This window comes from Nicotiana tomentosiformis, chromosome 3 (genome assembly GCF_000390325.3).
Source record: "Nicotiana tomentosiformis chromosome 3, ASM39032v3, whole genome shotgun sequence".
Lineage (NCBI taxonomy): Eukaryota > Viridiplantae > Streptophyta > Magnoliopsida > Solanales > Solanaceae > Nicotiana > Nicotiana tomentosiformis.
Genome location: NC_090814.1, coordinates 134,343,959 through 134,357,314, shown reverse-complemented (window position 1 = coordinate 134,357,314; position 13,356 = coordinate 134,343,959). Strand labels below are relative to the sequence as shown.

Sequence of the window (13,356 nt, the reverse complement as noted above, 5' to 3'; positions counted from 1 at the left end):
ATTCTATTAAACACATACATTATCATGTTATATAACTAAATCAATCTTGTAGACTTGTGTTTTTGAATCATATAAATGTTATGTATTGCTATAAATTGTCATGTTATATATTTTTTGAATTTTTATTTTGTCTCAAAAATGTTATTTTAAAAAGAAATTCATTGAACTCACGCTAGGTGTTTTTTTTTTAAATCTTACACCGGGTTCGATGATAGAAATAATGTTCTGCCATGCACTTTCGATTAAGTTCTTAAAATGCCAAGTACAACAATATACATGTTATTGTCAGCTACTGATTAGCAACTGATTTTTAAATCTGAAATGTACAATTTATAGTTAGATCCCCACAATATTAGCACCTGAAACATACTCCATTTAAATAAAAGCAAGCCCACAGTTATATCCACACAATTTTCGTCTGAATTGTACAGTTACATGAAATCAGACAACTTGCACCAAGTGCGTTATTCGTAAATGAAAAGGTACTCGGGATTTATCGACACAGTGACATCATAAACATTGTCCACACGACAGAACGGAGCATTGAAATCCTTGCATTATGGAAGTGCCGGTCCTCCAAAAGCATAGTTCAAACTTGCTTACATTTTAGAAATTATAATATTCATTACTTGGGTTGCTCAGAACTCTCTCTCTGGAAACAGAATTGGAGCAACTTGAGACCAGATAAACAAAGCAGCAGTTGCCCACCCGGTCACGATCCTGACCCAGACAGATGGCCACCCGACGTCCACCAATTTTCCACTCTCCCCCACGGAGGTTGACCAACCTGTAAGAAGCATGGCCGAGTACATACTAGCAAGAGAAAAGATAAGGTGGAAGAAAGAATAGGAGTATGTGACTGGCTTGGCCCTCTCCTTTTCTTCCTCCTCATCAACCTTGTCCAACGGCAGCAAAGGCTTCCCTGCACCTTCAACAGAAAAACTAGTTCTTTAGGAAATGATCCAAATATTAGGAGATCATACTCCGCCCATATTTATGGAAATGACACCAACTGCTTCCATCAGCTAAACTTAGTGCAGGAAATACGAATGCAGCCAATATGCAAAAAGTAATAAAAATACACCAGCAACTTGAGTTGGAATATAAAACTGCTCCGCCAATTCAAGTACAATGTTCAAGTGATTTGCAAAGAGACTCCACATGTAAACTACATCTATCGGGTCAATTAACTACTAAACTAGCAGAATAGGTTAGAGCACTTCCAAAAAATAATATAAGAAATTTACTAACACAACCAAGCCTTAGAACAAGTAAAATAAGCCAAAACATAACAGTAAACTGATACAGTGCAACCAGTGAGAATGAAAACATCTCAACAAAATAGCTCTGTGAAATGGTGGAAACTAACCTGCGCGTGGTGAGCTTGGAGGAGAAAGCAGAGTTGTTGAAGAGCCAGCACGAACAGCAGAGTAAACGACAGATAGGACAGTTGTTAGCAGCCCTAATGCAAGACTACCACTGGAAACAGCCTTAGAGTGCTTATGTAGACCATTGCACTCATAATCCCTAGGTTCACTTGCAAGTGCACTGTAACAAAGGTATGTACAGTACAAAGATAAAACTGATGCAGGTAAAATGCTTCCTCCTACCTACATTTAGAAAATTTGATCTCAGAGAAAAGGAGAAAATTCCACAATATGGAACTCATATTCTGACAACAATAACAGCAGTAATAGAAAAATTATTTCGCCGTCCACAGTTGGTCATTCAGCAGCAAGCTTAAATACCTAAAGATAAAGAGATCATGATCACAGACCAGCAAAACCTAGTCTCTCTTTCAGTGGAAACACTGACATAGTGTGTTTGGATGAATTAAGAGGCGAACATCAATTAATTTTTTTCCATGCATAGATATTGTCAAAAGCTTGCACCTCATGAAGGAACCTTTTAACATCTTATCCACTTATTGACCTTAGGAGGGTTTTATTTTCTTAATTGGGGTTGGGGAGTTGCGGGGAAGAAGAAGACTTAATGACAGATGATTTCTGACGGGGCTGCCTGGAAAGGCTGCATCATCTCAACAGAGATATATAGAAATATAATCCAGCTATGAGTCATTCAAGAGAGAAGTATTAGCAAGAGTTAGCTCTCCACTCTGCTCCTCTTCCTCCCCGCTCTCCAAAAGAAGTGTGTTTCATCTTTTTACTTGCTCCTGTTGCTACTTAGATCTTGACTAGTGAAATAAGTTATATTTTCATTAGTGATCTTTTCTTAGAGCTTGCAATATAGAAGAGTTGTTGTAAAGATTACGGAGGACCAATGTTATGAACACTCTACACTACCTACTCTACTACCCTAATTCTCGACCTCCAAACCTTCTTATCGAGGGTCATGTCCTCGGTCAGCTGAAGCTGCGCCATGTCTTGCCTAATCACCTCTCCCACCTCTTCTTTAGCCTACCTCTACCTCTCCGTAGGCCCTACAATGTCAACCTCTCACTCCTCACCGGGGCGTCTGTACTCCTCCTCCTCACATGACCAAACCACCTAAGCCGCTCTTCCCGCATCTTGTCCTCAATAGAGGCCACACCCACCTAATCGCGAATAACCTCATTTCTGATCCTATCTAACTTGGTGTGCCCGCACATCCATCTCAACATCCTCATCTCTGCTACCTTCATCTTCTGGACATGAGCAATCTTGACTGGCCAACACTCAACCCCATACAACATCGTTGGTCTGACCACCACTCTGTAGAACTTACCCTACTAAAAAATTTAGCAGATTTAAAGAGTGTAAATTTTTTTTATGACAAGACTCTGTTATAAAGTTATATAGTTAATATGTAATTAGTCCGAGTCCCACATTGAATAGAAGTAGGACATGTATTATGTACCTCATTATATTATAATTTAATACATTAATAATATATTTTTTCCCGAACTTTCTCACATGGTATCAGAGCAATCGTGAGAGATTTATCGCTGTGCACAAATTCCAGCTCCGAGAAGAGAAATCAGTCAAACGGAAGTATGCCTTAGACATTCTTGCGGAAATAGGAATGACGGGTTGTAGGCTTGTTAACACTCTATGAATCCGAATTCTAAACTGCTGGGACAGGGGGAGCCGCTTAGCGATCCCGCAAGATATAGGCGGCTGGTTGGTAAATTAAATTACCCCACAGTGACTAGACCTGACATTTCCTTTCATGTGAGTGTTGTGAGTCAGTTTATGAATTCTCCCTGTGATAGTCATTGGGATGCAGTTATCCGCATTATTCGGTATATAAAATCAGCTCCAGCCAAATGATTATTATTTGAGGATCGAGGCCATGAGCAGATCGTTGGATACTCAGATGTTGATTGGGCATGATCACCTTCTAATAGACGTTCTACGTCTGGATATTGTGTCTTAGTATGAGGTAATTTGGTGTCTTGGAAGAGCAAGAAATAAAATGTAGTTGCTCGGTCTAGTGCAGAAGCAGAATATCAAGTAATGACTATGGCAACGTGTGAGCTAATTTGGATTAAACAGTTTCTCAAGGAGTTGTTATTTGGTGAGATCAGCCAAATGGAACTTGTGTGTGATAATCAAGATGCTCTTTATATTGCATCAAATCCAGTGTTCCATGAGAGAACTAAACACATTGAGATTGATTGTCATCTTGTCAGAGAAAAGATACTCTAAGGAGATAATGCTACAAAGTTTGTGAATGATCAGCTTGCAGACATTTTCACCAAGTCCCTCACTGGTCCTCGTATTAGTTACATATGTGACAAGGTCGGTACATGTGATTTGTATGCACCAGCTTGAGGGGGAGTGTTAGATAATTATATAGTTAATATATAATTAGTCGGAGTCCCACATTGAATAGAAGTAGGATATGTATTATGTATAGTTATAAATAGGGCTCATTGTATTATAATTTAATACATCAATAATATATTTTTTCTCGTGCTTTCTCACAGACTCCTTGAAGATGCAACGAAGAAAATGCTAACATGGAGAGAGATAATGCAGCATATGCTAACATAAAACCCAAGCTTTTTAGCTTCCATGATTTGCAGTAAACTCAACTGCAAAAAGAGATCTGCCTTTTCCAGTAAGGCCACATTTAAACTATGGTACAACTAGTGGTATCAGATGAGAAAAACAGATGAACATCTATAAAAGAGCTTGTTAGCCTGCAAAATTTAGAACTCGTGGAAAAGTTCACAAGTAAAGGAAGTATTCTGCAGCAATAAAGGAATTAAAGATATAAAACTTACCGATGGATGCAGTGTAACAACAGCAAAGACGAAGATGACTATAAGGGTCATCACTATAAAGAAAGTGTTAAGCCCACAGTCATGTCCAGATGGAGTGAAAAAGTGGAAGAGCAGTCCATTGAAGGCAAAGGCAGCCACGTAACATACAAGTGAAACAACAAGCAACGCCACATACCTGAAAACACACAATAACAAAGTCCAAGCAAGAACAGGGAGAGAGATTAGAATGAAGAGAATGGCGAGAACAGCTAACATTGATATGCAGTACATGATGCAACTAACCAGAATTGCTCATCGTATCCAACCCATTTGTCATTCCAACTATGCACAAAATCCAACAAGAGCACAACTTGCACAAGGAGAAATAGTCCAGAACCAAACTTGGAAATTGTCTCTGTATATACAATTTTTTTTTTTAATAAGGATCTGTGTATAATCAAATAAATAACTCATGTGCTTCTCAAGAAAAGAAAAAACACTCAGGTGCAAATCCACGTGTATGGGAAATAGAGTTTGAAATTTTGCACAATAATTCGCAGGAATTTCAAAAGGACAGCTCATCTTATCTACACCTTACCACTCACTATATGTAGTGCAGCAAATTAGCTAACCAAGAAAAAAAGAGAATACCTCATTCTTCTAATTATTTTGTCTTAGATGATACTCTAGATACTCGCCTTAACGCCTTGAATAAAATTGGCGCAACAATGTGGAAGTCTTAATCACTCTGACAGAGAAAGACAATATATTATAGTTGTCTTTCTCACTACAGCAGCAGTGAAACATTAGGATCTCCAGTATTTTGAAAAGTATTTCTTTTAGTATGGTCCTACGGCAATGTATTTTCTTGCCTTAACGTGATACTTAAATTATTCGGAGAATCCAATGAGCAGAATCCTGAATCATAATTCCTTATACTAAAAGACACAATGTTCATTACCTAGAACTGCCCAAGACAGCTCGAAAGACTAAAATGTGCATGCTCAAGACCCATACCTCAATGACACAATTTACTAACCCAGGTGAACCACTGGAAACGACTAATGATTACACAAAATAAATTAGCACGTCTTGACAAATTCGAGTTCACTTCTTGCAATTTTCATGCGAAGCAAAATAGAAGTGATATCAGAATTCACACCAGTCGTGCTATGACAAAAGTCAACTAAGTCAAGGGAGGCTGCTACTTCCGAAAAAGTTAAGCCGCCAATGGAATCCGATTCCCTGGAGGAATCATCATTCATCACTACACTGATGGAGAGATTGGCCTATGCCTCCACATGAAACTCATTGAGGTAATTTAACTTGACAAAAGATACAACTAGGTGCTGTAGCAATGACATCACTGAGCAGAAAAAGGAGTGGGGGGGGGGGGGGGGGGCACAACAAAATAATATTACAAGCACATTATGCTCCAGAAAAGGGTATAAGGTAGTTAAACGGATTTTTAAACTTTTTATAATTATACATAGAGGGGAAGGAGAGTGGGTAATGAGGGAGCAGAGTACATACGGGAATCAAACCCTCACTAACAAGGCGGAGGTATGGATAGCCCACCCAGTGAGCTACCCTGAATCCCAAGTTAAACAGATATGAAAAATCCATATAATAATGATTTACTTTATTATTTAAGCAAACTTGTGTCTTTCTCTCTCTACCTCTCTCTCTCTCTCTCTCTTTTTTTTTGTGTGTGTGTGGGGTGGGGGGGTTGAACAATAAGATTAAAAACTAAGGTGTATTCCTTAGGGATGATATTGCTTACCATAGAAGCTGATGATTCCATTTGGAAGGAAAAACATAAATATTACCATGAGGCACCAGCAAATGATTTTCATCATCCAACCTCCATGGTGCATACTGTCACGCGGGTCTTTCTGGTTCTTCACACCAATCATTAAGATTGCTAAGATAGTGAAAAATAGGAAGTTCCCCAGACTAACCCGAAGCACAGCATCTGTCTCAAACCACTCTCTGTTCGGTGTCGAATGAAAGCTATTAATCCCTGCAATGTAATAAACATTAAAGATGTCTTGGAATATCAGAAAAGCCCTAGGAGTAAAAACGATAATGTCAGTCAAACTATATCAAAATAAAGGTTGTAGATTTAAGGCGCTACTGATAAGCTCACAATATAACCTCAAAGCATTAACTGGGCTGAAAGGGACAGTAGAGAGTGAGAAAGACACACGCACACACACACATAAGTATTTCATCCTATGACTCAATGATCAGACATTTGCACACAAAGACGGCTTGCCAAAGCTTCACTATTGCTAATCACATAATTAAAGACTCGGAAGCTTGATACCAGAAATTCAGAGAAGCAAAGCCAGCAAGCCAAAAGTGTTTCTGGCCATTTTCGTCCATTAAGTATATTTGACCTTCATTTATTATCAAAAAGAGTTTCACCACAAGTAACAAAGGACAGCAACTGGTTTGCGTTTTTGTTCTTAACTCTTCACTTCTAAATTTTTTAGCAGTATGGAGCACTACCTGACCATTATAACCTTTTGAGGAAAATTTTCCTCAAAAAGTTCTCTAGTTTATATCACCTTGCTTTCGTTAAACCTCAAGGAAGACAACACTGAGAGATAGTAAATTAATTATTCAATACAACAGCTCTTCTGCTTCAAATGCTACCTAAGCTCGCAGATGCACATAACTATGTGGGTCTTCCATCCTTCACCATCTTAAAACATTCCTAATAACCAAAGATGCAATTGGCAATTCGCGTTGCACTCATCATTATTGCATAGGCAAGTTTTCCAGGTCGAATTGACATGGCTGAGAATCAAATCACGGGCAGACGTGTTCTACAAATTCAAGATGTAATCTTTCTCGAGATTAATAAAATTTTGATCAGTAGAAGGGGTTACAAATTCCTTAAATATCAGTTTAAAACATAAGTCCTTAATTGGCCCATGAGAAGCATCAAATTACTAACAAATCCTTGTCAAGGATACAAATTTGATTTGGTATTTCGTAGTTTTAGCTGAGAATGACTTATATTTTGGTAAAGCACCAAGCTTTTCCAAATAAATGTGATAGCATAGTATCGAAAATTTAGAGAGACTGAGTTGGATGAAGATGCTTAAAGCCAATAACACAAGAGGCGGACCATAGATATAGCAATTAGCCATCTGTACATCAGGGTGCCAACGTTAGAATTGAAGTTAATAATACCGGACAACAGGAGAAAGCTCTGACAAGTTAAAAGCTCATGCATCATGATTGTAGGGAAAAAAACCTTACATGGTATTTTCTCCAGTAAAGGAGCAGCAACCTCTCTAAGAATCCACGAGACAATGAGTGACAAAGCAAAAAGACCACAATAGGCAATCCTGGCGGAACGACGGCTGATCCCTGACACTACCGTACGGCAAGCGTCACAAGCGCACGCCGCGCAGCATGACGCAAGGCAAGAAGCTGCCCACATCTTCACAAAAGCCTCTTAATCTAGCTCCTCCTCAAAGATTGTCCAATAGCAAACCCTGAAATCCCAAAATTGAACCTTTTATTGCACAGGAGAACAATTCCGTCGATCAATAAATAAATCGAACCATAATTCAAGCAATAATTAGGAGAAGTAATCGGTAAATTTGTTAAGGAGATCGTCTTTCCAATAAACCCTAAGTACAGGAATTAAGAAAACGACAAACGAGCCACGAATCAATAATCATAAAGAGTTAGCATTATAGAAGAGAAAGTCCACCGGAGGGTTTAACTAGAACGATAGAAACCACACCTTGTAGCGATGGAGAAAGAAAGACGACGGATGATCGTGATTTGAACAAGAACTGAAGATGAACCTTCTTTTACGACTTCTGTAATCAACAACCAGAAAAAAAAGCAAAAGTGGGCTCCTTCAAGTTGTCAACTGGACGAATGTTATAAGTTTCGGACGGTGAATAGATTTAGGCGAAATAAATAAATAACTCGTTTAAGTTGTCCCAATGATCATTTGATCACCTCCTCTACGGCCTTTTTCATTTAAACGTTTCACGTGACTAAAAAGTAAACTCAATAAACATCCGACCTCACCAATCCCATCGTGTGTGTTACACCTCCAATATCTATTATAAGAACGAATAAGAAGCTGACACGGGGATAAACAATAAGAAAAAGGCATCTAATTAAAAACATAAATCATAAAGGTTAATTTCATCGTTTCTTCCGTCTAACTCTCTCTCTCACACCGAATTTCACCCATCTTCATGTCTTCGATTAAGCTTGGTTCAATTGGGATTTTTGTTGCAAAATTCAATATTTCTTTCACTTACTAAGTAGGATTAGTTGTGGTTTGTTCGAATTGATTATTGGTTCAAGATTTATCACTTGAAGGAAGGTCGTCCTAGGGTTTTGACAGTGAAGTTTTTGTGAAAATGGGAGTCAACTGTAAAGTGGCTTCGATTATTGCATAAAGGTATATTTAGATTATATATTTTTTGTATTTTATTGCTATATGTCTGTTATGGTGCTATTAGATTAGGGTTTTTTTTCTTCTAGAAAATTAAAAAGGTCAGGGAATATTGGCTGGTTTTCTTTTGTCATTTTCAGTACCGAGTCACATGGACGAATATATTGGTGTTATTTTTCATCATGGGGGTCACTTTATTGATGGAACGTATGTGGGGGAGGGTGAAAAAATAGGGCATGTGGTGGACAAAGACCATTTCTATTTGCTCGAGCTTCTATCGTACACAAAAGAAACCCCTGAAATGTGCTACAACTCAGTTGGTGGGTTCTTTATTCAATGTCCTAAAATTCAGAAGTTCTTTCCAATTGAAAATGACTATCAACTACTAAATTTAATTAAAGACCTGAAGGATGGGAATCTCTTTGATGTCTATGTGAGTCATGTAATAGATAATTTAGAGGTTGTGGAGTAGGATGTACCTGTGTGATATTTACCTTCCTCACAGGTTGGTGATAGTGACCAAGCTACAACTAATACAGAAATTAGGGGTGGTCGAGGGATTAGTGTACATGTTTGTGAGGGCATTGGTGTAAATGTCGATGAGGGCATAGGTATAAATGGTCATGAGAGTACTCAAGTAAATACTGATGGGGGTATTAATGTAACTGTTGATGAGGGTATTGGAGTAAATATTGATGAGGGTATTGGTATAAGTGTGGTTGAGGATATAAAAGTAAATACTGCTGAGGGTAGTGCTATAAATGCATAACAAACTATGGCTACATTTTCAGACGAGGATATAAATGTTGAAGAAGTTTCTTGTATTTTGGGTCATGTGTATGAACCATATTTTGTGAAGTATTTTGAACCTACTTATGTTGGTCATTTGGTCATATGTATGAACCTTACTTTCGTATGGGATGTATATGAACCTGCTTTTGTTAGTTCAGTTTTTCAGATTAATCAACCTTTGCTATTATGATATTGGCAGTATAGTTTTTTGCTATTATGAGATCGGATTATTCCACCTTTGCTTCAGCAGTCTAATTTTTTTGCAGAAACTAAAACACATTTGATCATTGAAAACTTTATCATACACATTGTAAATTTCAACTACATTGAATAGGCAACATTGGCCATAAATCAATAACATTGCAGTAAAATAAATGGGGTTACATACCAATATACATATACCATACACCTAAATAATAGAAGATTCCCTCAAAAACTAAGTCAGAGTTACAATTACAAGCAACCACACCAAAATCCTCTGTTTCTTCATCAACTTCGACTTTTCTTCTTCATGATTTTTTACCCTCTTTAATAATCCATACATGACCTTGGTATAGTGTTCAGACAATTCAACATCATACCAACGGAAAAAATCGCATCCACCATCGACAACTTTCCCAAATCTACAGCCATAGAATCTTCTACCCGGATTAAATGGTGACCACGAAAGTTTTAAAGGAGTAATTTGGCCACATTTGCAATTAACAACAGGTTCCATTGAAATAGAAGAAGTAGAGAGAGAGAGAGAGAGAGAGAGAGAGAGAGAGAGAGAGAGAGAGAGAGAGATAGAGAGAGAAGAAAAGAATTTTTGCTGCTTTGCTAGGGAGGGAGAAGATATACACGGCTGGAGAGGTGATAGAAGTGAAATAAATTTTTAGGGTTGGGTTTGGGAATTTAAATTAGGGACTTCATTAAGGGTTTTTTTTTAAATTTCACAAAAAAACCGCTACATTACCGTTGGGATTACTTACACACGCGCGAATCCAGAGGTGTAACACACGCGACGAGGGCTGGTGAGGCCAGGTATTTATTAAGTTCACCTTTTAGTCATGTGAAACGTTTAAATGAAAAAGGCCTTAGTTGAGGTGTTCAAATGATTGTTGGGGACAACTTAAAGGGGCGCTTTATGTATTTCGCCATAGATTTATAAGTCGCCAATCCGTATTAGTGTCAATTGTGAAATGCATTTATAAATCGCAATCTCTCTCTCTCTCTCTCTCTCTCTCTCATATATATATATATATATATATATATATATATATATATATATATATATATATATATATATAAGTATGAGTAAAATGTTGGATTACAAAAATAACATTTTAATATTAAACATAATAACTCACAATAAAAGGACATAATCGGAATTCTAGACATTAGACTTGTAATCCCATTAGTTTTAGGACATAATACTACACGTTATGAATCCTACATGATTAATCCTAATAGTATATTTTTTTCGGGCATAGATATTAGCCTTGTAATCCTATTACTTGTAGGATATGCTTCTTAAAAAATTTATATTACTAATTTAATTTAAAAACATATTATATTGTCCAAATCCATTTAGAAACAGGAGAGCCCATATTATTATAAAAGCGCGAATATAATATTGATAGACCAAAATAGCCCTAAAATATTAAACAGAAGAACTCATAGAAAAAGGACATAGATGTAATAACTTATTTTTTTGGACTAGAATAACTTCTATGTCAATTTTTTTAATGTTTAAGATTTTTAAAATTAATACAATCTTGTCTATTGAATTTTTATTAAAAATATGTAGGAAGGTTTAATAAAATTAAATTTATAATAGTCTTCCATATTGGTAATACATTACCACTTTATAATATTCAATACCAAAAAAATAGAAGTAATGTAAAACAGACTGCATAAAGTGTTGAAATTGAGAAAAAAATTCCCACGATAATATATTATTATATTATATTTGAATTGCTTTCCTATTCAAATAATATTTTTTAATTAATTTTTTGTGTAATATAGAAAATTATACCCAATTATTAAAGAACAACTAAGAAAAGTTTTAAGAATATAAATGTGTGAGAAAAGAAAGAAAAATACTGGTAAGGGCCAACACCATTAATGATTTTGCAAACATAAATATCTAAAAGTCGAATGTCATCGATCTTTTTACTCTTTGAAAATAAAATTTATGGTGAATAAAATTATAATCACGGTTAAATATTCAAACATGAGATGAACTAATATTAAGAATCTAAATCAATAGAAAGTAAATTATATTTTATGTTAAAACCAAATAATTAAATCTTTCAATTAATTATTTAGCAAGAGAATCTAATTAAATTAATTTTTAAATTTATCATATGAGTAAAATTATTTTTTAAGTTGAAAAAAATATAATATTAAGAAGTCCATACAAGTGTATGAGAAAGCACAATCAAAACTAAATTTTGAACAAGAATGAGCTTTCAAGACTATATTATAAAAAATCGATCCTGGTATAGCGAGATTATCCTTTGTAGATGCCTCCTGCGAAATCGAAATAATATTCCTATGCCATGCATTACTTGCAAATATGAGATCAAGAGGCATGATATTGTTAGCAATAAGAACAAGTAGTGTGCCAGCAACGATTTATTATGAGGTCGTACAACTCACTTTAGATTTGATATACCTCTTCAAATAACTGAAACAACCATCACAAATATATCAAATCAGATAAATAGTACTAAATTTATAAGGAAAGCAAAAGTGATAATATAGGATGATGTCACGACCCAATTTCACTTAAAGGTCGTGATGACGCCCAACACTATAGCCAGGCAAGCCAAACTAATAAATTAAACATATATGAATCATTCGTTAATAATTTTCTAGATAATTTTATTCTTTTTCCTAGCAATATTAATGAAAGTAGAAAATGTACTGATTAATTTAAATCCAAGGAAAATAATACAAATCCAAATTCTACCAGTGTTTGTGCCAAGACCTGGTGTCACAAGTGTATGAGCATATAGTAAGTTATACAAAACTCCAAATACTGTCTAAAATAAAATAGACAGAGTGCAAATACAAGAAGAGTCATTGGTAGCTGCAGAACGGCTCAGAAAGACAGCTCACCACTATGCCTCCGGATAACGTAGGTGTGCGATAATAGGTCCTCCACAAGTGCATGTCTCAGATCCTGCACAAAAAGTGCAGCAAGTGTAGCATGAGTACGTAAGCAACGTGTACCCAGTAAGTATCAAGCCTAATTTCGAAGAGGCAGAGACGAGAGGTAGACTTTGACACTTACTAAGGGGTCAATAATAATAATTGAAATAAAATAGAATATTTAAATCAACATGATTCATATAATTTACGATAATTCTCATTTAACCAACAGAAATAATTAAATTCCTTCAAATGCAAAAAATTCCAATCTATTAATTAAATTCACAAGCTGCCATTAAAACATCAAGGTATCGTGTAATTATTATTATTATTAGGCACGATTTCTGTCGAGGCCGTACGGCCCGTTCCAGAGTGTCGTGTACACTGCCGAGGGACGTGCGGCGCGATCCATAGATGCATCTATACTGCCGAGGCATTCGGCCCGCTCCACAAGAAAGGAGGACTTTTTCTTATGTACCTCCGGAATGAGAGTGTATTTATTATAAGATTAATTCGAGAGGATGAATAATTTTTTTAACAATTAATTAATTTAAACAGAAAATTAAGTATATGAGATTCCCATCTTTTACTATATTTTCCTAACAATTCAAAAATATATTTCAAATAATTTAATTAAATAAAGAATATAATTTACACACATAATTCATGCTTTGAGTCCTAAACTACCTGGACTTAGCATAGATAGTAGCTACGTACGAACTCTCATCACCTCGTGTGTACGTAGCCGCCACAATTAGCAACAATTATTAATTTAATCACT

General features: G+C 36.0%; 1 protein-coding gene across 2 annotated transcripts; it reads right to left on the bottom strand.

The window, feature by feature from the left end:
• Positions 1–352: 352 nt before the first annotated feature.
• Positions 353–8,187, bottom strand: LOC104108369 (uncharacterized). 2 transcript variants are annotated; one of them, XM_009617386.4, is made up of 7 exons: positions 7,974–8,187; positions 7,481–7,719; positions 5,991–6,230; positions 4,511–4,622; positions 4,229–4,403; positions 1,370–1,610; positions 353–922 (listed from the first exon to the last, which is right to left on the bottom strand). In XM_009617386.4, the coding sequence occupies exons 2-7, from the start codon at positions 7,662–7,664 to the stop codon at positions 639–641; spliced, it is 1,236 nt and encodes a 411-aa protein (XP_009615681.1). In that variant the 5' UTR covers positions 7,665–7,719; positions 7,974–8,187; the 3' UTR covers positions 353–638. The 2 variants fall into 2 exon arrangements, with proteins under 2 accessions (XP_009615681.1, XP_009615679.1); XM_009617384.4 differs by having other exon boundaries at positions 353–928; positions 7,974–8,143.
• Between the last annotated feature and the right edge of the window lie 5,169 nt (positions 8,188–13,356).